The sequence below is a fragment of the Aricia agestis genome, chromosome 4, assembly GCF_905147365.1.
Source record: "Aricia agestis chromosome 4, ilAriAges1.1, whole genome shotgun sequence".
Taxonomy (NCBI): Eukaryota; Metazoa; Arthropoda; class Insecta; order Lepidoptera; family Lycaenidae; genus Aricia; species Aricia agestis.
In genome coordinates, this window is record NC_056409.1 from 12,590,773 (window position 1) to 12,617,983 (window position 27,211).

General features: G+C 37.0%; 3 protein-coding genes across 7 annotated transcripts in view; 2 read left to right on the forward strand and 1 right to left on the reverse strand.

Moving 5' to 3' along the window:
* Nucleotides 1–3,094: 3,094 nt before the first annotated feature.
* On the forward strand, nt 3,095–19,670 carry LOC121725898 (maltase A2). 2 transcript variants are annotated; one of them, XM_042113067.1, is made up of 12 exons: nt 3,095–3,429; nt 8,340–8,527; nt 9,800–9,975; nt 11,277–11,480; nt 12,279–12,432; nt 12,932–13,101; nt 13,816–13,988; nt 14,532–14,698; nt 15,733–15,852; nt 16,639–16,760; nt 17,461–17,601; nt 19,445–19,670. In XM_042113067.1, the coding sequence occupies exons 1-12, from the start codon at nt 3,327–3,329 to the stop codon at nt 19,542–19,544; spliced, it is 1,818 nt and encodes a 605-aa protein (XP_041969001.1). In that variant the 5' UTR covers nt 3,095–3,326; the 3' UTR covers nt 19,545–19,670. The 2 variants fall into 2 exon arrangements, with proteins under 2 accessions (XP_041969001.1, XP_041969002.1); XM_042113068.1 differs by lacking the exon at nt 3,095–3,429 and adding an exon at nt 7,929–7,992.
* LOC121725909 lies at nt 3,653–27,048 on the forward strand. Its single transcript, XM_042113085.1, has 4 exons — nt 3,653–4,820; nt 15,296–15,305; nt 25,840–25,845; nt 27,031–27,048. The coding sequence occupies exon 1, from the start codon at nt 4,161–4,163 to the stop codon at nt 4,797–4,799; it is 639 nt and encodes a 212-aa protein (XP_041969019.1). The 5' UTR covers nt 3,653–4,160; the 3' UTR covers nt 4,800–4,820; nt 15,296–15,305; nt 25,840–25,845; nt 27,031–27,048.
* The window catches only part of LOC121725900 (zinc finger C2HC domain-containing protein 1C-like), a 29,300-nt gene continuing 22,678 nt past the window's right edge, over nt 20,590–27,211 (reverse strand). The window contains exons 6-11 of one of the 4 annotated variants that reach the window (XR_006035459.1): nt 26,486–26,582; nt 25,231–25,287; nt 23,650–23,820; nt 22,889–23,051; nt 21,517–21,749; nt 20,590–20,971 (exon numbers count right to left, since the gene is read on the reverse strand). Coding sequence is in view for 3 of the 4 variants with exons in the window: in XM_042113071.1 (XP_041969005.1) it covers nt 21,583–21,749; nt 22,889–23,051; nt 23,650–23,820; nt 25,231–25,287; nt 26,486–26,582 (655 nt within the window). In the remaining variant the exon portion in view is untranslated. Of the gene's footprint in view, nt 20,972–21,026; nt 21,750–22,888; nt 23,052–23,649; nt 23,836–25,230; nt 25,288–26,485; nt 26,583–27,211 lie in introns of those variants that run through there. The other 3 variants (XM_042113071.1, XM_042113073.1, XM_042113072.1) reach the window with 3 other exon arrangements.

The following is a 27,211-nucleotide window of genomic DNA, read 5'->3' on the forward strand; positions in this document are numbered from 1 at the left end:
TGAACATTATCGAAATGTGTCGCATCGAACTGGCAACGTCGCATACCAGAAAATAACGATATACTTATCGTTGATAATAACATTATTTTTATAACTATGTTTAAATTTTGTTAGGGTGAATCCAAACGTGCGTAATTTGTTAGTTGTGAGTCGCAGAATTTCTGCCGCGTAAATATCTTTTCATATAAATCATGACTCACAAAATTACACTCGTGTGAATCAAACAGGACTTTTTTATAAAACTGAATGCAGCAGAATTCTGCCGAACCGAAATTCTGCGACTCACAACTTACAAATTACGCTCGTTTGGCTTCGCCCTTACTAGATATCGTTAAAAAAATAACAATATCTGGATGCTTAATACTGGCTACCATAGGGGCATATTACACGCATCAATATTATCACGATTTCGTGGTAATATTGATGGGGTAATAGAATCATGTCAATAAAAAATCATGATAATATCACAGAGATTTTAAAAATTCTTGCAATCCACGCGATACTGGGGAGCGTGGCTTCCACAGATTATGCGATCTCATATTTAATATGTGCTTAGTATTCACTTCCAAATATAGCATATGTTTTTTAGCCTTTACATAAATTATACAGGATGACTGGTGAGACATGTTCAATACTCGAGGACGTCATATTTGACTATTATATTAGTTTTTTTTTAAATCTCTTTTTATTGAGGGATTTTAGCACACATAGTGGCTATGTCAATCCCATCTTGTTTATAAATCAACTTAACACTAACTTCTTATAATAAAGGTGTACAATAATTTTGCATAATCAGAATCCGGTTCAGACAATATAAATATACCCATATTCATTAGAGGTACTTTAATTAAGTTAAATAACTCATTTCTTTTATGAGTGTATCGGAAGATGTGCAACACATCAAAATGTGTTGCACATCTTCTGGCTTTCCACACATTTCACAATCAGGAGAATCAGCTTTACGCATTAGATAACTATTATATTAGTTGAAAAAAAAAGTATACCTATATAAAAAAAATAATATCAATTGATCACTGAGTAAATGTAGCTTAAAGTTAAATAATTATTTACTCAACGCATGGACACCGCGCGCGGGAGGGGTAGCACAAGGCACGAGGCGCGTGTCGCCACGCCGGCAGCATAGTAATTTACTAAGTGTCCATGATTCATTTATTTGAAGGGAAATTTGGTAAAAAATTAAGTACCTAATTTTATTACATAATTATAATGAGTATCGAGTACCGAAACTATCCCTAAGTATTGATCACATGTCTCACCAGTCATGCTGTATACAGAATTCGTAGATTTAATATAATTTTGATAGGTAATATACGTAAGTACGTATAATAATTAGATAAGGAATTCTTATAACAATTAGAACCTGATGAGCACAAGGAGTTTATTTTTTTGTAAAAACATACCCATCTACATAGAATCTGAAAAATGTTTAATAATAATATAAGATAGATTAGATAGATAATAATAATAAACAATAATCTGTCTTGTTTTGCATGCTGCTTTTCTCTCATAAAAAAAAATTTTGTACGAGACGACCTTCCTCTAGCGATTTCAATTGTGTACCTACCTACTGACGGCGATAATATTGACCGTATAATAGGCCGCTTCAATACTTGTGATACGCGTGATACTAGAATCATGATAATATTGATGGGTGTAATATGCCCCATTAACCATTATAATAGTACGTAACGTTATTTTTTCTGTTAATCGATAACGTTATGAAGCCCTGATTAATTAAGAGGAGTCCACACCGTCCTTTTTTCCATACAAACGTTGTCCCCTGTTTCCTCTCTGGATAATGCTAGTAGAGTTATAATTTTTTTCCTGAATATCTACGGCCACTAATACAATGTCCCTATGTTTTCTTTTTTTCATAATTTAATTATTAAATAAGATATGAACGTTCAAAAACCCAAAAAAATGGCCAGATTTTCCGTTGTGTTCAAACGTCCAGAAAACAGATTTGGCCAGATTATACAAAAAAAAGCAAAACATAGGAACACAGCTCAAGCCTTTTTTTAATCTTTAATGAAAAAATTACTTAAATCGGTTAAGTTTTGGAGAAGGAATCAGGGGACAACGAATCGTTGATTTTTTTTTGCAGTTGTCTCTATCGCGTTCTGCGGTATAGGCTTGAGGTAAGGGAGACAGCTATAGATATTACACGTACTTTTTTTTCATTTCTCTAGCCCCTGGTGTATCCTCTTAATACTGCCTAGGACTAGGAGCTCTACAATGTACTTACTTCCATAAACGAATAAAACGTTTTAACTCTATTAATTAAAAATGTAACATTAATGTTATTAATTATTATATTCGAAACAAATTTGATATTTTGTCTTCGTATTTATTATAATAAAAAAATGTCCATTGATTATTTTCCCCTCCCCCGGGCCCCGCCATCCCGATCCTCTGTATCGTGTCTGAATACTATTTTTAATTAGAGTGAGTAGTGGCCAATGGCGAAGCTTCATTTTGTTTTAAGAACCAATAACTGTGATGTTTTAAGCTTCATTTTGTTTTAAGAACCAATAACTGTGATGTTTTAATTAAAATAGGTCATTGAATTTTGAATTGTAGCCATTCAGTTTTACTATTCGCCTATCCACTGCTAGGATTATAGGAAGGGAGCGCCGTGCGGGGTACCGGGGCCGGGGCTTTTAAAACAGTGATGCCAGATTGGGGGGAATCCCCCCAAATTTGGGGTTTTTTTTAGGTGATGGGGGGAAAATTGGGGGGAACAATTTTTTGGGGGGATTTTTGGAGGAAAAAATCTGGGAACAGACGGCGAAATCTAAGTACTATGGTCCCGTTTTTAGGTTACGACTTACGGAACCATAAAAATGATCAAGGAGTTCGCGAAGATGCTGATTCTGTAAAGATTGGACGCTATTGCCGAAATAGTGTACATTCATCGTATCCATTTGTGAAATTCCCATTCATAATGAACAAAAAATTTCTTTTATAATTTGTGGGGGGATTTTTCTTGAAATCCAGAATTTTGGGGGGATTTCGGGGAACACTTGGGGAGAAACCGAGTTGGCCGTCTGGCAACACTGTTTTAAAAGCCAATGGGCCGGGGACTTGGTCCGCGACCTCACTTTTTGGTTCATTGTAGCTTGCTAGTTGTTACTTAAATTAATCTGTGTTCATTGTCAAAAGTTAGGTGAATGTGATAATAGGTTTTAGGTTATTGCATTCGCAACAGCTGATTGTAAAAGTTTAGTGGTAAAATATTTAATTACTGAAGGACGAAGCATACCTATTATTCTGAAGACGACGGAAGTAGGATAAAGCTAGATAATATGGCTGATTCCAGGAAAAACCATCTTAATATTGATGGTGGACAAATCAAAGAAGATGACCACACTGTCTCTAGCTACAAACCAATACCGGAGTCTGATACAGGTATTTATTTATGTCATTTTAATTAAATTCAGTACTTGCAAAAATCACAACTTTATAAGATAAATAAAGACTACAATTAAACATTTGCCATAGATATTTGTAAAAACAAATTCTTATCTAGTATTACGGTTTTTATTGAATATTGAAAACATTTTTTTAACCAAGTGGGATTCTGAAATAAGTGAATTAAAAGTTATTCGTAGGATAAAAATTGCTACTTAAAATACTACAAAAAAATATAGGGTTCTGCTGAGTTGTAAAACGCGTTTTTGACAGGCTAATTCATGATTATCTATCCTTTGCCTCCTCACACATTATAATATGTGCGAGCGAGAAAGATTTGACGAACGGCGTAAACGTTTGACATCATGGAATGTCCTTTTTGCTTTGGTCGGATTTTTAAAGCGCTTTCATTGGACGTAAAGCGCATTTATACAGCGCCATTTTGTCGTTACTTTGCTGAATGATGTAAGAATAGTCTTTCTTACATTATTTTAATTACCTACCTACCTAAAAACGTCATAAATTTTTATTGGTTATTACCTACCTACTGTTTTGTGAAAACTCTACAATGTAAGAAGATGATCAAACTAAGAGAATACCTGGTACTGGATAAATTGATCAACTCACTTGAAGTCTTGAATAAAGATTTTATATAAGTACCTAATAATTAAAGAGCAAGCATTAAAGAAGGGTGTTAAGTCATAACTTCTGTTTAACCAAGCAATGCAATGGAAAACCCTGAAGACCCTGATGATGATCACTGGGATCATGAAAGCACAATGGCCATGCTATCCATGTACTTACAGAATATAGATAAATTTAGAAATCCTAAGATAAAGAAAAAGAATGTTTGGATTGATATTTCAAATGCAATTGGTAAATGCCCTGATAGTTGTGACAAAAAGTTTCGAAATCTGAAACTTACATACATACGACTGCTGAAGAAGAAAGTTCAAAGTGGTGCCACATGGATTAAATGGCCATTCTTTGAGTTATTTGAGGAAATATACAGCGTCGACGGTGAATACCAACCAGAAATACAACAAAAATTAAAAGATGGCACCACCGATATAATTACAAAAGCCTTACTGAATATTGGCACCACATCAAACATAGAAGATAACCCTGAAGCAGGACAATCGTCAAGTACAGTTCAAAATGAAGAAGTTCATAAAAGATTAATGAGGAAAAGGAACGCTGAATTTAGAAAAGTAACATTAGAAATGAGAGATCGTCAAAAAGTTGTGGAGGAAAAATTAGATAGACTGATTAATATTGTAGAAGAATCTAATAGTATACAAAGAGAAAGAAACAGACTATTTGAACATTTTTTAAGTAGACTAAGTCATACAAACACAAATTGTTAATCTTCAAAAGAATTTGACTAAATAGTTTATATTAATTTGGGTGTTTATTTAGGTAGGTATAAGAAATTTTTAATTTTTGAAGTACATCTGATAAATGTACTTCAAAAATTTAAAATGTCTTATACAATTACTTATATAAAAACTAGGTAAACCTGTAACATAATAATACAATAATTACAGCAAAATGCCAGTAAACACACTCCAATCTTTATAATTTAATGATTGATGCTACATTGATGTAATTCTGCTTTTGTGACTTATTCCCATAAACTTGAAATAAATAATTAAAAAAATAGTATACAGTAAGAACCTTAGGAATAAAAATGATTTTGTAAAGAAATATGTCTCTCATTTATAGATGCTAATGGTAACCTTCACCAATTGTTTAAATTTATTATCTGCCTTCTACACAAAGTAACAAGAGGTAGATATAATTAAAGAAAGATTTTAGTATTCTCAGAATTATAAAATTATAAAATTTTTAAAATAAAATTGTAACATAATATGCGTTACCTACTTGTCCAGTATTAATGCTCTCAAGTCTCAACGCTTGATCTCAACGATTGATAAAATGCAATCACCAACCTTCATCTTTTTCATTGGCAGCTAGTGCCCTTGTCTGTCTGCAATACAGTTACTTTAAATTATGTCATATCTGCAAAACCTCTTTAATCCTTTGATCGCAAAGCGTTAATTTACGAGAAAGAACTCATTTGTTACTCTTCCACTACAAGATAAAATAATAAATCTACGTTATTATTTCCATTTGCTTTGCATTATAATTATTATAAAATTACTCTTATAAGAATTTTACTGAGCAATTGCTGAGTAAAATTCTTATAATATCATAAACCAACTCAAAATAAGTAGAAAAAAAAAAACACTAGACTAAATATTACCAGAAAAATGAAATTCAAGCAAAAGAAAATTATCATCAATTAAGACATGACAACCATTAGTCATATATCAATTCTGTGGTCATATTATAATCAGTAACTACACTCTTAAAAATTCCGAAAACACGTTTCTTTGTTAATTAATGGAAAGTATGTACACTAACTAAATATAAACTGTTTTATATGTATTATCAACATGGTAATGAATCGTGACGTTAAACTATTAGCAGACCTTAGTTTTCAATATGTATTTATCTAGAGATGTGAAGTTGAGATACACATATCGATGTTTATGTTATTATATTATATTACCCATAGCCTATAACAGTCCTGTGTTAAGGTATTTGAAAATACTGGGATAAAAAACCAGCAAGTTCTATTTTAACACACACTAGGCCGGTTCTGTATAGCACAAAATAGATCAAACGAAGTGTTCAAGCACTTTTTGAACAATTCGAATTGTGCGAATGCTAACTAAATGAAAGTATTTTAGGCGTTATCATTTTTAATACATTTAAAAAGAATGGACATGATAATAAACAGACGAACATAATATAACCTCCTTCTTTTTGTAAATGGGTTAAAAAAGGGGTCTGAGGCTAAATCTCCTTACTCCTCGAGAGTATTTTTCATCATCCTTGACTCCTGCTAATGATAACAGACAGTCCCACATTTATGATAATATTCTATATCACGCATGTATCGATATTATTTATAGACACATATGCAGTGATTGTAAACACTACATACATGATACAATAATTAAATTAGCTTGGAGGCGTTTTGTTTATTTAATTATGTACTCAGTTTGAAATATTTCCCACAAGAGAGACTTAGCTCGGCACATCTAGCGGTTTACTTCATTCGGGTAACGGGTTGCCTGTGCTGTTAAATTTTTTTTAATTCGTTCATAGCTAAATAAATAGTTAATTTACAATTTGAAAGGTAAGGACAAACATTTTCTATTATGTTCAAGAAGCCAAAATCGCAACCCTTTCCCTTTCGGCTTAGTCAGACGTAATTGGGTCTATGTTAATTCTAAGTTCTAACCCTTGACCCTTAATTATAAACTCATAAAACCTTTTATATAGCATTTTTTCTTCATGTCTAAGTATTACAAGAATAGGAACAAAAACGAGCCAGCATATCGCCTGATTGAATACAATCGCCGTCGCCTGATTCCCTGAAGAGTGCGGTATCACATAATATCTGTCCAATTAAACTCACGAACCTTAAAAAAACTAAGTAAGTACATATTGTAACTTAATCTTACCACCCGTGTTTCAAACTACACTTTGTACACGAAGTATACGCAAGTTGCAACTTATCTTTTTGTACGAAATCAGTGTCTGGCGCGGCGTCGTTTTCGACGTGGAATGGCTGTGATAATTTTTTCCATAGCATATCGGAATGCAGTTTGTCAGGCTCGTGCAGACCAACTCCCATCGCTATTGGTCACCATGTACCTCTTGCCATCTTTATGGGCTTCTTTAGAGATGCTTGGGTAAATTGTAGACACTACGTTATATAAAAAATTAAAGGTACTGTACTCCACTCGGACTAACTTGTCGCTAGCGGTCATTGACTCCCTGTCAAAAACTTGTCATTTTCCATATAAACCGCGATTGACAATGAAGTGTCAGATATTGTTTATCGTGGTTTTATATTAGATGCTTGGGTAAATTGTAGACACTACGTTATATAAAAAATTAAAGGTACTATACTCCACTCGGGCTAACTTGTCGCTAGCGGTCATTGACTCCCTGTCAAAAACTTGTCATTTTCTATATAAACCGCGATTGACAATGAAATGTTAGCCCGAGTGGAGTATAGTACCTAGTTGTTTTGACTTATGTACATAAGTGCAGTTTAATAATACGCACAAACTGTTCATAGGAACTTTTAATCATTATCGATATTCTTACGTCCCAAAAAAATTTTTTTTAATGCTAGCCCTAAGTCTACAAAAATTCGCTCTAATAGTTCGTGAGATTGGCACGTTGAAACTTGAAACACGTCAGCGTTATAATGTTAGTATAATATATTAGTACATATTTATAGTATATAATTAGGTAGAATATCTATATTAAATATGGAATCATGTTTAAAATGTACGGAACGAATGTTATACGTACCCTTGCTACGCTTGCACTTGACGATCGCAACTCGCATGCAATCTCTTAAATCTTTTCGTCGAAGTTCAATGGCACGCAATTTTAACCATAGGTTCAACTTAGTGGTTAGTACATCTCCGACCACACGGCCAACCGGACACGACAGCTGAACCCTTTACTTGTGTAAGTTAGTTGAAAATGCTGACATGGCTTTACTGACTGCATATTTTTAAAATCAGTAACTTATTTTCTCTGTAAGTGTGAATAACAACTAAATATTTCCTATGTATGAACGTGTCGAAAGTGCATTTTCACAATAAGATAGTCAGCATTTTCGTTTATAATTTTATCTATGCAAGCAATTATCGATTCAGGTCGAAGTGGAATTTGTTAGTCTTAACTCTCAGCTTTATCAAGTAGATCTTACACATGCTCGATAATAAAAAAAAAATAACCAGTCATTCTAAACTTTTTTAATTTTTTTAAAAGTCTAACAATCATTCTAGAGTATTTTTTAACATTTTTTTTAGACTTCCGGTCATCAAAGGCCAGTATCCACAAGTCCAAGGAGAAGGTGTCTGCTGACGGGGCCGAGGAGAAACTTCTGGATAAGGAGGAGGAGGCCAAGATCATAAGAGTGGACATGGCGGACGCCAAGTATGTCGTCGGTGACCACAGGAATGGCGACGCAAAGATTGAGCTCGACGCTAACAAGAAGGTAACTTTACAAAATATGTATAATATACATCCATCATAACTATTCTAGTAAGTATTATGAAATGTTCAAAAGTGTAACTGTCTTTTTGTCTCCCATGCTTCCTGTCTGTATTTTTTAAATGTAGGCAAGGTGTTAAAGTAAAGGCACAATTAGGTCAAATATAGATCTAAAAAGCTAGCTGGTTCTAAGGCTTCTTTAAAGATTCCTGAGTCGACAAAAGGATTACCTACTTTATCTTCGTTAGCAACTATGATATCCTACCTACAGAAACATCACAAAGTCAAGAATGTGATCGTTTAGTTAATAGTATATTAGTGAGGTACAAAAGCGTCGTTATCAATGGGTAATGGGGTAATGGAATGTTTCCTGTCCGTCCGCCGCTCGTTGAGGCAAAAGAGAGCACGACGGACTGGATGACGCAACGTGATGCGTACTTTTCGATATGACTTATGAGCTGTCGAGAAAGTTGATTAGGCGTCTTTTCACTATTATTTATATTAAAACTAAATGACGCCCGCAACTCCATTGCGCCACAATTCGGTTATCGCGCGGGAACCGTACATTTTTCCGGGATAAAAAGTATCCTATGCCCTTTCCCGGGACTCAAAGTATTTCCATAGCAAATTTCAGCAAAATCGGTTCAGCGGTTTGAGTGTGAAGAGTTAACAGACAGACAGACACACTTTCGCATTTATAATATAGTATCCAGGATTGAAGTTAATATAATGATCTTGTTGGTTTGCAATTTTTTTTTTATTTTTGGAATCTTTACTTGCGTGCCTTGTGAATGAGGAAGTTGGAGGACCCGCGTTTTATAATATTGAGTTAGAAACTGTAACTTGACTACTGTACCTGCAGCCACACGGCCACTCTAAAAAATACTTTCTAGTATGTAAGTATTTAAATATTTTGTAGTAAATTTTTGTGCAGGAACCTACGTAATTACTATTTTAAGCTGAAAAATAACTCAAACATGTTAAATATTTACGTATGAGAAAATGATTTTGGAATTACGTATATGTATGAGAATTTCGATGGCACCCCGCCTCTTAATCATTATTATCTACGAATCTGTTGACACCTCGCTACTCATTGGGTCATTACTCAATAATTAAAATCTAAAGTAATTTAGGCACTAGTAGAAGTAAACACGATAAACATGTCAGCAAAATATATCAATATCATCAAAGCAATTTTGTTTTGATGCAATATGGTTTAGCTCCCGATTCACTTTTCATAGAAAAAAGTTCAATTATAATGTGTATCTTGTAGCAATTCACGGGTCTGACGAAGGAGGAGCTGATGAAGTACGCGGAGGACCCGTTCTGGGTGGGGCTCCGCTGGGCCATGTTCGTGCTGTTCTGGGTGCTGTGGCTGGCCATGCTCGCAGCTGCTATCGCTATCATCGTCCAGGCGCCCAAGTGCGCCCTGCCCGCTCCTAAGACTTGGTCAGTAGATAATTCAAATAGATGCATTGCAAAATTGGATAGAAATTAAATAAAACATTATAACGTTCACTTCTAAGGGCGTTCGCTGCGTAAGCAATGGAATAGCAAAAAATGGAAAGGGCGTAAGTGACAAAAAGATTTTTGTCGCGTAATTTAAAAACCATAAAAACATTTCATATAAGCTATGGGCAAATTAAAGTGTATGCTTGAACCAATATATGTACCATCAGAGAAGTTGATTCCTATGCAGATGTCAAAAAAGTGAAGAAATTAAAAAGTGGCAACATTGTAGTGTCATCCCTTTTTTTTAGATTGATTTGAAAAGAATGACACTACGATGTTGCCACTTTTTAATTTCTTCACTTTTTTCACAGACTATAGGCCTACCGCCTAGAAATCAACTTCTCTGATAGTACACATTTTGGAAGCTTAAATCACTCTCCTCTGTTGGCAAAATAGGAATCCCTTTTTTTACAGAGGTCTTTTTGATTGATTATTGGTAATTTAAAGACAAATACATGATGAATACTAACAATGAACTTTAGTTTCTTAGCTTTAGTCATTGCTGAGAAAAATCGATATCGCTACAGCCAAATTATCCTTAACGCAGCGAACGCCCTAAGGTTTTAAAAAAATGACTATGAATGTATTATGTAATATAAAGCAACGAACGAACCGGTGGTAGGCATCGTAGTTTCGGCGTTTTTTTTCCGACGTTCAAAAAGTGTAATTCAAGAATACCACCAGTTCTCTTTTTAAATCAAAATAGGTAGATCTACCTTTTTTGATATAAAAAGATTGTAAGATGTAAACCTAAAATCATAGTCTTTTATAATGACAAAATATATATTTTTTTGGGATTTGTACCAGAAACACATCTGTATTTTATACGTGGGAGAGCCATGCTTCGGCACGAAAGGGCCGGCTCGACCGGAGAAATACCACGTTCTCACAGAAAACCAGCGTGAAACAGCGCTTGCGCTGTGTTTCGCCGAGTGAGTGAGTTAACCGGAGGCCCAATCCCCTACCCTATTCCCTTCCCTTCCCTTCCCTACCCTCCCCTATTACCCTATTCCCTCTTAAAAGGCCGGCAACGCACTTGCAGCTCTTCTGATGCTGCGAGTGTCCATGGGCGACGGAAGTTGCTTTCCATCAGGTGACCCGTTTGCTCGTTTGCCCCCTTATTTCATAAAAAAAAAATATGAACTTTTAATATCGGTTTTCTGCAATTTATCCGTCTACTCTTTTCACTATACTTATCTCGTTATCCATCTTTCTAAACTCTTTAATTAACTTCTCAGGTACGAGAAGGGACCCCACGTGGACATGTCATCGGCGGAGAGCTACAGCGAGATCGAAGCTAAGTTGCCCGAGATGAAGGAGGCAAACATCGCGGGTATATTCACGTACGTGTGCAAGGACGCCTATGAGGTGTTGGAAGAGAAGCCAGGCTGCATCGCACAGTTCAAGGAGTTCCTGGTCAAAGCGCAAAGTCATGGCATCAAGTAAGTATAGGTCTTACCGCCATACCAACATTAATTAGTTAAATGTAATTAAATGAAAATTTTGACATAAGCGGTAAGCCCCATGAATTTTCTGTCAAACTCTTCATTAAATTGAAGGTTAATCATAATTAAATGTGTCTAACTGCCGCACTCAGAGTGGAACATTAATTACTTAATTGTAATAAATTCAAAATAGCGAAGATAGAAATCATGTATGGGATCAAGCTCCACGGTCACTCAGCGACGCGTAATGTCAAAACCCAAATCCCATACATTTTTGATTTAAAAGGTTAACGTTTCACATATTATTATTATTTTTTGGTTTTTTACGCCATGATAGACCAAAGTTTAGTCACTACGTGATCTTATTTAGACTGTATAACTATTTTCTTATAATAGTTCATATTGTCTATAATCCATAATCCATTTACTAAATCACAACATTTATCTCTATAATATGATCATAATTACGTAAATTCTTTAGAGTCAATATTATTGAGTATTTACTTCCTAGTTTCTAATTGCTATTTATGTAAGTTGTATTATTTAATTATGTGAGTATTTGCTAATAACACTCGAGCAATTTCAAGCATTGCATTATCTCCAAGAACTTTACCCCTCCATTAGATAAGCTTTATGACTTATTTATGATGACAGGATTATTGTAATTAAGCATTAAATCCCGATTTAGCTTTGAAACACTTAAAAAGATCACAAAAATGCTTAAATATCACCATATCAGACGTTATTCCATTTTTAAAAACATTTAAAAGGTACTTATAAATTTTTTTATTTTAGGGTTATCGTGGATCTCGTAGCCAACTATGTGCCTAAGACACACAAGTGGTTCGAACTGAGCGAGAACCGTTCTGCGGAATACGACACCTTCACTTGGGCCAAGGGCAAGGATTATGAGTCAGATTCCACTAAACAGAAACCGCCTAATGAATGGGTAAGTACTTCAAAAGAATAATACAATAAGAAGCACTTGAGCTAGTCTAGTACTTTTTAATTGGCACCAATGGACCACTTGAGCTAATCTGACATTTCAACAACTTACGAATCTTTCAAAATATCGTGCCTTTTCTTTCATCAATACACAAAGTGATGTCATGATATTAAGTCCATATTAAACTTTAACATAGACTGGGGCACGTGGGAAAATATTTTGAAAATTGAATATTTTCATAAGTTTATAGTTTGTGTAAATAGTTTTACTGTAATTATCAGAGAAATTGATTCCTAGGCAGATGGCGGATCTTAGTAATTTGGTCGCGTTAAGTTAAACCTAAATTAAATTAAATTGACATAAGCCGACCACAAGACCTACGTCCGTCAACTGCTAAGGACTCAATTTCCTCGATGATACATTCTTTACAGTTTACACACCCACTACAAAACTAACTACAGTGTCAGCTACAGAATAGTCTCAATATGATGTGCTATCACAGGTATCAACTATGAACGAGCCAGCGTGGACGTGGAGCGAGTCTAGGCGGGAGTACTACCTGCACCAGTTCGCCGACAGCCAGCCCGACCTCAACTTCCATAATGCTAAAGTGGTGGAGAAATTCGACGCCGTCATCAAGGCCTGGATGGACGCTGGCGCTGATGGTATTAGGTAATGCCTTCTGTTTTATTTGTTTTTATAAGTTACTTTTTAAAGGTTACTTGATTTTCCTGTTCAACATGAGTGTAACTTTTCGTTCAGAAACAGATAGCTTAAATTCTTGCTATAATGTCTATTTTAACTTAATTGAATTTAATTATATAGCTTATAATATTAAAAGCTATCAATCTCAAACTGTCAAATGAATATTGAGAATAAACAGTTATATTGACTCGAATTTGTAGCATGATTCGATATCTTGTTAGAACTAAGTAAAAAGTAGATGTAAATTCTGTGCGACTATCCTAAATCTTTATTGTAATTCTTATTTTGTCGAGCTATTAACCACAAAACCATACTTGATACAAAATAACAGTTTTCAAAAATATGTGATCTTTTATTATTGTGAGATGATTTGCTAACACTCATCATTATTTGAACGCAATTGTGTGCTAATTCTCAAAACATCAGGTATTTACTTATTAGTCTTGTTCTTTAGAATTTAGATTATTTATAGCACAAGAATGCGTTCGTAACTTCGTTTTTTGTGGGCTTAGGGCTCCCACAAAAACTGCGAATTCGCATCGCATCGCAAATACGTGCGACAAAACTCATAATGAAAATAACCCTTCCTGGCAGTTGGGTAATAACATTATGATGCGAATTCGCACGAATTTGCAGTTATGTGTGGGAGCCCTTACTCATAAATGCGTATTGTTATACTAGGTTGCGTAACGCTCGCTCGCTGCTGGTGGACGCGTCCCTGGCGGAGGAGGTGCGCGACAGCGGCGCGAGCGGCGCGGACCACACGCAGTACCAGTACTGGCAGCACCGCCGCACCGCCGACCGCCCCGAGCTCGACGCGCTGCTGGCGCACTGGGCGCACAGAGCACAAGCTGGTAACTTCATTGTCATGTTGAATTCTAGAATCTATCGTCTACATCAAGAATGGCGAACAATGGCACGCGTGCCACCAGTTGGCATAAAATTTGAGTATGTTACTGATAAAAAAATTGAAAGTAAAATGCAAAATGTGGTCTGCGATCTCGCTAAATATTTCTATATAAAAATAGCGCGTTAATTTGAAAAGGTTTTCCATCCCAGTCCCCGTAGACAAGTGGCAAAACGCTAACGCTAACGCTAACGATAGCGCTACAAAATGTATTGATTTGACATTAGTCATCGCTTCGCTAGCGAATACTAATGTGAAATCCATATATTTTGTAGCGCTAGCGTTAATGTTAGCGTAAGCGTTTTGCCACTTGCCGTAGACAAGGGCTGATCTAGATGAATTAATTATGGAAAACGCAAATGTAATGTAGAAACATCATATTGAAAGTGACTCGCCTCGTGGTTTGGACTAACCAAATTAAGTCTTGTAAGTGGAACCCCACTCAATTCATTCAATGGATTTTCTGTATTCACGCGATAATAATTTACAGGCGAGAAAGTGTTCACCATATTGGAGGACGAGACTCGCACGGAGCTGTACCTGCTGGACCGCAACACGAGCTACCTGCGGCCGCCGAGCGCGCGCCCCGTCAGCGTCGCCGCCCCCACCGCCGCGAGTGACATCAGCGCACGCGTCAAGCGCTGGCCGCTTATACAGGTACGTTTCACACGTCTTACAAGACCGTTTAAAAGTTAACGGTGGATTGAATCGTAGAACCCCCTAAAGGTGGATACTGACTACTGGCCAACGTTATGAGGTGTAATGTAAAATTGTACACAGTGAGCATTCGTGCAGTCAGTACGGGTACTACGGGTACATTTATATCACACAGCGAGTACGAATGCTCGCTTTGCAATAAGTTAACTTTGGTCAGTACCCACCTTATGGATAACACGTATTAATTGACCATAAATTGATTCAATTTCATTGCTTGTCAATTTAAATTAGATTTTATCAATAGTTAAAATTCGTTTAAACTTCAAGTAAGTACTTAATAACTTTCTTTAAAAATCAACTACCCATCTGGCTGAACTCTATTGCTTGATTAAACGCAGTATCGAACGTCGTAATCTAATATAATTAAAAATGTGGCAAAACGTGTGGCACTCGGGGACTGCCGCGGTAAAGCTATTGCATAGCATTTTTATTAACTTATGCAATTATAATTTGCCAAGTCGTAGTCGTACGCCAAACACCGTGCCGTCTGGCATTGCCGCACCGATCGGCACAGAGGTGCGGCAATGCCGCTGGTCGGAGTGGGTTGTCAGATTTTGTTTCGTTCCGGAATTTCTTGATTCGGTCGCCGCGCTCAAAGCCCGCGATATAAGCTATGCGATAGCTTAACACAGCGACAGGGACAACGTTTTATTTGGCATGTAGGGAATGGTCCCAACATGCCAAATAACACCTTGTATGTATGTACATGTATGTACATGGGTATGTGTGAATGTGCGAGTGTCAGCAGTTTTGTGTCTGGTAGGCGATAGGTGATATAAGGCGATGTATCTAACATATAGAGAAGACGGGTCGGGATGCGTGAGGCCTTGTCAGTATGTACGAGTGTTAGTTTCGGGATAATAAAAGGCCAAGTTTAATATCAGTTATTTGTTTTATTATTGCAACCCGGAGACTTAGTAGTGAGTGACTAGAAAGACTCCTACAGGCACTTATTACTAAGTTTTATGTGACAGTTGGTTGATGGCGCGGACAGCGAGGACGACTCCGAGCTAGCCGTGTTCGCGATGGTGCTGCCGGCCGCGCCTGTGCTAGCGCCGCGTCAGCTGCCCGTGAGGGACAATACCACAGACGCCGTAAGTTCATTGTGATAGCTAATTAAAAGCCGAATATCCGTCATGTAGCAAGTTTTATTAACACATTCACAATATTCTCCGCTAAAACTAAAGCGCCATACCGTCATTTTTGTTAGAACTCGAATCATCATCGAATAAATAGTGCCCGCTCACGATTAATAATCTATTTAACAGTTGCTAGTTGCTACACAGCGATTGTTAAGAAAATGTTAATAAACAGCATTCTAAAGTTTGTTTCACCGGTTCTGTTGTAAGTTTTGATTCTGTTGAGATTCCAAGTTTTATTGGTGATAAAACTTATTTTCTTTTTTACAAACTTTAATGGCTCCCACACAAAACTGCGAATCTATATATATAAAACTCAAAGGTGACTGACTGACATGGTGATCTATCAAAGCACAGCCCAAACCACTGGACGCATCGGGCTGAAATTTGCATGCAGGTAGATGTTATGACGTAGGCATCCGCTAAGAAAGGATTTTGATAAATTCGAACCCCATGGGGTTAAAATAGGGGATGAAAGTGATGTATATAGTAATATTTCTTAATGCGAGCGAAACCGGGGGCAAAAGCTCGTTCATTATAAAAATTACATTGCGATGCGAATTCGCACGAATTCGCAGTTGTGTGGGAGCCTAATTCGTAGTGTACGTCAAGCGTACTAGCGAGTTTATGACCAGATTTTGATCGTCCTTGATACGTAATGATTTTGTATTATAGTTGTATGTTCAAACCCCATAAGCATAAGTTGTTTGCACCAACCGACACAATATTACGTCATCACAGAGCACGAGCTTCGATCACGCGTCGTTGCTGCGTGCGGACAACGTGATCGCGCACGGGCGGTCCGAGGTTGCCGCCGTCAGCGCGACCACGCCCGACGCGCCACAGCTGCTTGCTTGCGCCAGGTATGCACCATCGAAGAAATTCATTCATTGGCAGCCTACGTTATTTGTTCAGGTTATGTTAACTCAACGTAAGTCGTGATCTTTCGGCTGCGTTTGAAACAACGCGGCTTACCCCTACATTCTCTTTATTCCGAACAATCTTCTACAATTTTGCTAATGGGCATTGTCCAAAAAAAATCACATGTACTTTTTATATTTTTTTTCGTTAAAATAGGGTATTTTAAGAATATAAATTAAATAATTTTGAAATTCATTGGCTAGTTTTTTCTCAATAAATTTTTAAAGTTTCGCTCTGACGTCATCATCGGCGGCTAATTGACCTCTGTAATGTTTTAAATTTCCTTTCAATCTTATTTATAATGGCTGGTTCGTCAAATGCAAGTTCTCATTATGTGAAAGCTGATACGAGAAGCTTACCAAAAGTTCGAAACATAATGTTGGTCGAATTTATAGCTAATTTAACGCCATTGAAGGTCAAACTAAGGTTAAACATATTTGTTAAAAAATATAACTAACTAATGGGTATTTTTTTCTTTTATATACAGAAAAACGATCACTGACCTTATTCCTCGAAATGTTTTTGTAATGAGCAAAATTAAAAAAAAATGGACAATCCCCATTGTAGAAGATTGTTCGGTTTCCAAATTAACTCCATCTATTTTCCATGTATGTATTGAAAACACAATAAAATGTTATACAGATGGATGGAGAACCACCTGTCGTACCTTGGCGTGTACAACCCGGGGCCGGCGGCGGCGCGCGCCAACCTCACCGTGCTCAACATGCTGCCGCCCGCGCTCAACGTGCACTACATGAGCGCCGCCGTCAAACAGAACACCAAGTAAGTAACTTGAGAAGTTGATACTTTTTGTCTCGAGCAGACCTTGACTTACCTACTTCAGTCCGGTCGCGGATCACGTCTAATTTTATAACTAATCCATTTTTCTGTGTCCCTTTTGCACTGGCAGATTATATATAATATTCATGCCCAAGTTATTTGCCCAATTATTCGTATTCAGAAAATATTTGCATTTTTAAGAGCGGGCTGTCAAATTTTGCTGGGTTTTCTACTACGAATAATAAAAACTAAGGAAGAGTAACTCCGTCAAAAAAAGTGCACCAAAAGGCTACAAAATGTGACCCGAATACATGCATATTTATGCATGTGTTCGGTACACATTTTTCGTGTATGTACACTCGAGTGACATTCAACCAGGTTGACATGACAATTTTGTCAAACTCATTTTACAATTTGTTTACATAGGTTTGTTTACTTACTTTTTACGTAGCTTTTTACAATATTTTTGTTGTTAAAATGCCTAAATGCCCCGTGAAATGGTGTAGAAGTCATACAGATACGACTTTTAATACAGGAATAACCTTTCATCTGTAAGTGAATTGTTTAAAACTATGCTTAAATTTCTTGTATTTTTGTCGACCCAAAAAATATGGTTTATTTAAGTTGGATGCTAGGGTATTTGCATAAAATTAAGCTGGTATCTTTGTGTTTGTCTTATTAAATTTACGTGTTATTCTAAAAGTGCAATAATCAAAAAATAATATAATTACAAAATTTTTACAAAGTCGCCATGGACAGTGTTATGCAAGATGTAACAATTTAATCATAAACGAAATTTTAGGGTCTGGCTGACATTATACTAAATGCATTATAAGATATGGGTATTCTCATATTTCTTGCTACGGATTTTTTTACAACAAAACAAAAAAGAACATGATGTAACTAATAAATTACGTTCAATCGACAAAAACAAAGTATTTCCTTTAATATTGTAAATGAACAAAAATAAAAAACAGCTAACTGTTATTAAAATATTATATTAATAGTGAGTTATAAGTACAAATTTTACGTAAGTTTTTAATTTCAATTCTGTAATAATTTAGCACATAGATTTTTGTAATCTGAAAACGTCTTCTCTAGGTGCTCGGACAGTTTTAGATTCGCCCGAGTCGTACAAGGTTTGTTTATAATTATTACATATTGTATGTTATAATTATTATCAATGTCTTAAGTATCAGACGAAAATGTTTGATTTTAAAATAATAATTATGTGCTCGTTTCTTCATGATAGTAGATGTGCTTGGTGTATACTGCATAATACTATCCACTTTTGACAATTATTATCAACAGCTTTGTTTATAACTATGACAATGACAATAACCGCGCAGGCTCTCGTCCGGCGCGCAATATTATGATACGTTACCTGGGATACGACCTTGACGAAAATATGAATTGTCATATTTTAGTGTTCGAAAAGGAACCAAATTTAAAACGGTTGAAGTATGGGAGTTACGTTTCCTTAGTTTTTATTATTCGTAGGTTTTCTAATAAGTATTACGATTCCGGAAGACGATTGACTCAAATGAAATTGAGATTTACTTAATCATTGTATATTTATCTGATATTTGGCTAACCGAAAACACGATTCACTTATTTTGACTCGATAGTTTTATTTTTCGAAATTATGAATCTTAGAAAAAAAATAAAAAAAAATTTGACGAGGACGTGGGCAAAAGAGACAACTAGCGACTGGACAATGTACGAAACTCTACGCTCTTTGCAACCGGTCTTTAGAATAAAGTAATTACTAATGGAGCATTATTAGATTCATAAACCTAATACAGTCAAAATCTTTCTTTTACAAATAAACATTGTATGTTTTCAGTTACACCAGCACTACGACAGTGCCGATAGACGACGTGTTGGTGCCCTCGAAGAGTTCCGTTGTGTTCTCCTACAAGTACAAGTCTGCGGTGGAAACATAAGAGCAGCGAGCTCACGCTGCACCAACAAGTTTTTGCTTTTACGCCACATTGTATTCTGTGGTTTGATTTTTTTGCATTTCATGTGTGATGATTATCAGAATAAATTAATTTGTTTGAAGCATTAAACTAGTATTTTATTTATTTATTCATGATTCTAGATGATTCCAAGGGAAAATGAAACAAGAAATAATAATATCAGTTATTTATATATTTTATTTATAAAATTCAGTTAACATAGTTAAAAAGTTGCAAAGTTAACATTTTCAAAAAGCATTTAAGTAGTTGTACAAAATTGAATGATTGTCATAAAATTGGTATCTGCGTACAATGTATAGCGCTACACAATTAATATTAATATAAGTCTACAGGAGTCGTAATTTATTTAGTTTATACTTTCGTGGCACTGCTTGTACCTAAGTAGTAAAGTTAAAATATTACAAAGATATATATATATATATATATATATATATTATATATATATATATATATATATATATATATATATATATATATATATATATATATATATATATATATATATATATATATATATATATATATATATATATATATATATATATATATATATATATATATATATATATATATATATATATATATATATATATATATATATATATAGCCTATGCTATCAGCATAGGCTAAGTCATCGTAGGTTTTAGAAAACGTCTGTAAGTAGGTGAAGAAAATACTTAAATGAATTCGAAACTCCCTCTGCTCTGATTTTAGGATGAAAGTTGTAAAAATAGGAATTTAAAGTCTGGATCAAATGAAAATAAGTTTTAAAGTATGTACTAGACTTAGGAATAGAGTTAATTTTGAACAAATAAATAGACTTTTAAAACATTTGTAAGTGAAATCAGTATAAGAATTAAGACTTAGCCCCAATTTCACCAACGTCTGTTAGTGTTAACAGCTTGTTAAAATGTCATGTCTTCTCTTTCATTCATAAGGGAAACGAAAGAGGCATCGTGATACTAATTCGAGCATTATCTTTAACAGTTGTTGGTGAAATTGGGGTCTCAGTTTTGTAAAAGAAGGTCAAAAGAAATTTTACGTATAACACGCACGCAATCTCGACTAGAGTAACCAAGCAAATTAAAGTACCTGGATATTTCAAAGTAATAACTAGTGCGGTCAAAGAACGGGATTTGTGTTAAAAATAAGTGCCGAAATGGATTAGGAAATATGTGGCAAATTGAACTTTGTATTTTTTTAACTAAACTGCCAAAGACGCGAAACACATTTCTGTAAGGATTATTACAATATATTAATTGTATCCACTATCCTCTACTTCTAACGTTTAGTTGCGTAATTTTTGAAGCGTCTTAAGGCCGAGAGATCTTAAATGCTGAGATCTTCCTAAACAAAGGTCATTTAATTTACCATTCTTTGTAGTTACAAAATAATGTACTATGAGACAAGTTGATTCATAGGCAGATGGCGGACCTACGTAATTTGGTCGCGTTACGTCTAAAGAGAGTTCCACACTCGCGGCGCGAAAGCCCGCGAAGACCGTGAACGCGAATATCATCCACACTCGCCTTTATTCGCTGTCGCACACAATGTCAGAACAGCAGCCACAGTGACTTCAATGTTCATTTTACTCAATTGCGAGTGTATAGGGCCGTATTTATTGGCAGGTATTACACGCATCAATATTATCATGATTCTAGTATCACGCGAGTCACAAGTACTACTGCGATACTGCGATTCGGCCTATTACAAGATCAATTTTATCACAGAATCTTGATAATATTGATGCGTGTAATATGGCCCATTCGCGTCGTGTTCACGGCGCGTTGCATCCGTGAATCGCGGCCGCAATTCGCGCCGCGAGTGTGGAGCCCGCATTCCCAGCCGTTAGATCACGACTTATATTGAATTGACATAACTTAACCAAATGACATAGGTCCGTTAACTGCCTATGAATCAATTTCTTCGATGGTACATACAAATCGTCTAACATTTGGCCACGGTTCTACACTTATTGTCTTCATATACCCTAGGGCGGCGGTTACCTGCGCTTGGTTGGCGGTTTCTTGGGCTTGTTGAACTGGAAGTTGGCGCACTTGGGTATGTGTCGCTCGGCAGCGCCCTGGTTGAAGCGGCGGCTGCAGTGCGGGCATTGCACGTAGTCGGGGTTCTGCGACGGCGGCGGAGGGGGCAGATCGCTCAGTTTACCTGTTTATAGATCAGAGGCATTTTTAGATAAATATTATTTGGAACAGGCAGCGCGACATTTCGGACACAAGTCTGCCATATAACATAACAAAATGTGAATATTTTAATTTTTAGGGTGTGGGAGTTCACTGTGAAAGTAGCAGCGCTGATTTTTGAAACTGTTTTAAACTTGTATGGAAAAATTCATGACGCTACACACACGTGCTTGCACACATACAAATCACAACAATTTATTGCTCTTTCAGCGCTGCTACTTTCACAATTAAATCTATAAAAGGAACACCATATAAGCACCCTAAATTATTATCACTTTCTTTTGTAACACCTTTTTTTTTTTTTAGTGCGCAGGGGAAACCCATAATGAGTGCCCCGGATTGGGGATGTGCCTCAGTTATTAGCTGAAGAACCCCGGGGGTATGTAGGGTATACTCTTACCCACTAAAACTACCTGCGGTTTGCCTTCAGCCGTATACGGAGGGATGTCCTGGATCTGTCTAACACAGGACTCCCTCCACGGCCGGCCGGTCTACCTTAGGGTCTACACAGACGGACCGCATTTCAACTGCAATGCAACTGCAAATTGCAGTTCAAGTGCAGTTTGAATGCAGTTGACACGACTGCAATAGAACTGCAAACCAAACGCGCAGTCGGATTGCAGTTCAGTTGCAGTCGGCGTGCAGTCGTGTGAACTGGTGCCTTACTCCCGAAACTGATATCGATTTCGATTTTCGATTTCAACGGTTTTTTGACACTTTAGACATCTAAAATATGTCTAAAAAATGTCAAAAACCGTTGAAATCGAAAACCGAAATCGATATCAGTTTCGGGAGTAAGGCACCTGTTTGGTTCGCAGTTCTATTGCAGTCGTATTGCAGTCGTATCAACTGCATTCAAACTGCACTTGAACTGCAATTTGTGGTTGGATTGCAGTTGAAATGCGGTCCGTCCGTATAGACCCTTAGGGACCGGACTTCCACCAAAGTTAGGGAACGCTTAGGCAAACTGAAGCGTTCCCCTCGGCGCCGGGACTAGCTAAGCCGGGCAGGTTCCCATCCTGACCCGGTTATTTTGTTACACCTTGTTTTATATGGATCTAGCTTAAGAATAAAGTGTAAGTATAATAATATTAGAATACTGACCGCCGGCATTAAGATGCGCCTGCACCTGCTTAGCGGCGCGGATGGCCTGTATGAACTCCTCGTGCTTCTGCCGCCAGCTGCTGTTCGCCGGCGCCTGCGTCTTGGCCGCGCTCGCCGCAGTGCTCTTGCGAAGCTTGGGGATGAACGGCTCAGCCTCGGTACCCTAAGGAATAAACCATGGTTAACTTGAGACAATGTTGGTTTTTAAGGTAATCGTATCGCAAGAACGGTGCTTATATAAAAGGTATCATAAGAAAAGTGCTCAACACAATCAATTCACACACGTGCTTGAGGAATATCTGCTTGCCTTGTAACTCTCGGCATCGGTACCCTGAATGCCGCAAATTGAAAAAGAAAAGAAAGATTTTCATATTTAAAGTAACTTGTTATTAAAAAAAGTTCTAGAAGAAACGTCGAAAAAAGCTATCGTCTTAGCCCGTTCCTAATATATTTCTTACGCAGTATGAAACTTATTTTAGATCTGCTATCTATGTCTTTCACATAACGTTTCTAACATGGCCGGCAAAGACAGCAGACCTTGATAAAAGCTGCGTAAATCTTAATAAGGGAGATCGCAGACGGCACACCTTTTGTGTGATCGAGTCTGGGGCGCACATAAAGTCGGCATGGCGCGGCCATGTAGACTGTATGTAAGCCGCAGACTTCATAGATAATACAATATAAATAGAGACAGACTCGATCACACAAAAAGTGTGACATCTGCGATCTCCCTAAAAGGGTTTGAATATTATTGATCTTACAGCGAGGCGATGTTTGAGCACGTCGAACGGTTTCCTCTTCTTGGTGCTGGTCTTCTTGCAGATCTCCTGGTGCTTGGCGAGGCGGTCGGGGGCGAAGCGCCGGCCGCACACGGCGCAGCCCTCGCCGTCCGCGCTGCCGCCGCGCCGCGCCGCGCCCAGCGATGAGCCGCTCTGAAATATCAAATACTATGTGATATAAACGTCAAGACCTCGTAGACACGATCAAATTGACTTTAATCGTATCAGCTTCATTGCACCATCTGTTAGGGGAGTAAGGGGATAATATGCATAGGGATTTTGTTGTCAGTGCGTAGTTGGGTACCTGCTCGAGACTATTCAGCAACGTTAACAATGCCACCGTAGACACGATTATTGATTATAATCGAGTCAGCTGATGAGTCAGATTGATCTGTTAAGGGAGTAGGAAATAGTATGCTTATGGTTTTTTGTCAGTGAGTTAGGCAACTCGGGTCTCGCGAGCCCGTCTAGACAGTTTCTTAACTGCAAAAGAGTTGTGTTAAGTTTTTGTTGCTTACATAATTTAGGATTTTTGCTTGCGGCCTTGCGAATTAAAAATAAGTAAGTAATTAATTTTGGACAAAATAGGCAAGAGTTGGTAAACTATGTCGGAACAAGCTCAGTAAGCTACACCATAAGAATATTGTTTTACCGCGCTTCGAGTCTTTTTGACTACCTGAAAATTGAAAAATATAATAAAATAAAACATAGAGCAGAAAATAGAAAAATGATATGAAAAATTAGAAGTTCAATTTTTTTTATAAAAGGCACTTTACGTGACATAAAAATAATGAAGTATAGCGAGAGTGGCAAAGCGCGCCACCCCGGCAAGTGCGCCATATAGCTACTCCATACTGCTGATTGAACATTTTCCACCAGCATACGGCGCACTTGCCGGGGTGGCGCGCTTTGCCACGTGACTCACTATAATATATTATTATTATGTCTAAATATTAAAAAAGTTAATTTACGGAATCTCAAATCACTATGGTATCATAAGGTTTATTTATTTCTAAATAATAAAGTAGGTAGGCATTTAATGTTAGCTAAATGTTAGGTAAGTATTATTTCAAAGTGCAGTTGTAGGACACAGGAAAATTTGTCCATTGACCTATCGCTGTTTGTCCCTTTCACGCACACAAGCTGAAGAGCTGAATACCAATGTAGCCACTAGCCGCACGTTTAAAAGAGACAGATAGAGCCTAATATAAGGTCAATGGGCAAATTTTTCTCTATTCTGCGAAAGGACTGTACCTAGTCCATATTAACAGATTTGTTTTTGTCGTCTGGCGATGATATTTAAAAGTAAATACTTAGCTTTATGAATTTGGTAATCGGCTTAGGCTGTTCTCCATTTATAAAAATGTAAATAGCTTTGATAAAAAATAATTATTGTATTAATTAATTAATAAGTAGTAGATAAGTAAATTGTCTTTTGTAAATGCTTATGTAGGACTGAATTTGCGTTGCCTTGCGCTTCTTCGACAATAGACAAGCATGAAAAGCCTGAAAACAATGAACTATGTAGTAAGGCTGCTGGCCTGATGATGACTATAAACTCACAGGCTTGGTAGTCCGCTGCATGCTAGTGACAGTAGTCCGGGGCCGGCTGCTCACCGGCTAATAAATTAAACTTGCCAATTTAACATAATATATTTTATGACACAACTATTTAATAAAAAGGATGTTGTAATTTGTAAACAATATGCATGACGTTGCGCGTTGTTTGCAGTTGTCACTCAACAACTAAGTATCAAAATCCATTTCGACGATCACGTTTTACTGGATTTTCTATTCTATTTTCAAAAGGTACTCCACCCTTTTCATTGATACAATAGATAAAAATAAGTAAGTAGATAAGTAAATAGGTATATTGAAGTCAAGTATTGTCAATACGTCATCATTACATATTTTTTAATGACGTATTGTCCATACTTGACTGGGTCGCTTTGACACATAGGTAATAATATTTATGGATGCTTCACACCACGTCAGTCTGTCCCCGTGCTAAGTACCTGAAGGACTTGTGTTACGGGTACCAGACAACGGAAATATATTTAATACTTTTTATACTATACATAGGTATATTTAAGATTTTTATTATATGATACACACATTTAATACATATCCATGACCCAGGAAATTTTTATACGTGGGAGAGCCATGCTTCGGCACGAATGGGCCGGCTCGACCGGAGAAATACCACGTTCTCCCAGAAAACCGGCGTGAAACAGCGCTTGCGCTTTGTTTCGCTGAGTGAGTGAGTTTACCGGAGGCCCAATCCCTTACCCTATTCCCTTCCCTAACCTCCCCTATTCCCTTCCCTTCCGTACCCTCCCCTATTACCCTGTTCCCTCTTAAAGGGCCGGCAACGCACCTGCAGCTCTTCTGATGCTGCGAGTGTCCATGGGGGACGGAAGTTGCTTTCCATCAGGTGACCCGTTTGCTCGTTTGCCCCCTTATTTCATAAAAAAAAAACCCAGGAACTTTGAAAAACTTTTTGTTCCGTCGCGTCGGCGGGATTCAAACCGGCGACCCCCGGCTTGAGCTACCAACAGCCCACCAACTGAGCCACAGAGGTCTTCGAATGTAATACATAATAATATATTATGTGTCGGACTAAGGATTGATTAAGGAGAAGGATTGCAGGATGCGATATATGATTTTATCGCATCCTGAATTCTGATCCTACTCTTATCTTCTATCTTCACCCTGGGCAAGTATAAAAAAAGGTAGATCCAAGATGACCTGCCTTGTTGATTGTCTACAGCACCTGCGATTTGTGAAGGACCAAATATGTCTTAAGTAGTGAACTCACCTTTTTCTCAGCGACTGTTCTCGGGCGAGGCGATGGAGCTGACGGGACTGGAGGTTTCACCTTTACTGGACTTTTTGACTGTCGTGGCGGAGGACTCCTGAAATAATAAAGATATAGCTGTAATCTGCAGAGGTCGGTATTCGGTATAGAGTATAAGACAGACTCCTATTCCTAAATCTTGAACTAAAACAGCATCAGATTATTAAGAATAAAGACCCATTTCTGTACCTGACTATACTAAAATACATGATTAAGGGTGGGTTCCACCAGAGGCGTGGTTATAACTTACTAGAGATCGCCCAATGGTCGAAATTAGAACTTAGTTTCAAGGACTACTACCTATATTTTGTAAAAAAAATTAACTTTATCACATTTTTTTCAACTCTTGTCTCAAGGACTCAGCTCGATGCACTCCTTCACCATATAAGCTATAACTGTGCAAAATTTCATTCACCTACGTTTCCGCATTTTTCGTCAAAAGGGATACAAAGTTTTTCGCTTACGTATTAATATATAGATAGTTACAGTTATGGTTATAGTTAAAGCTAACTTTAACTTTAACCTTAACTTTGACCACAGAATTTGACAGATGACAGTTGGTCCGACAAGGCTTTAAATGAACGTGGGCGGGGGACGCTGCTGCTGGTAAAGGAGAACTGTCAAAAATTGCGTTTTTGTATGATGACAGCGTTAGTTAAGGTTATCGTTAAATATGGCGTCCGTTAT

Bases quoted from the DNA above. Each gene is read 5' to 3' on its own strand.
- LOC121725909 (XM_042113085.1), top strand. From the start codon at position 4,161: ATGGAAAACCCTGAAGACCCTGATGATGATCACTGGGATCATGAAAGC.
- LOC121725898 (XM_042113067.1), top strand. From the start codon at position 3,327: ATGGCTGATTCCAGGAAAAACCATCTTAATATTGATGGTGGACAAATC. The intron at 15,853-16,638 runs GTAAGTTCATTG...ACGTCATCACAG, and splicing joins GGGACAATACCACAGACGCC to AGCACGAGCTTCGATCACGC. The intron at 16,761-17,460 runs GTATGCACCATC...AATGTTATACAG, and splicing joins CAGCTGCTTGCTTGCGCCAG to ATGGATGGAGAACCACCTGT.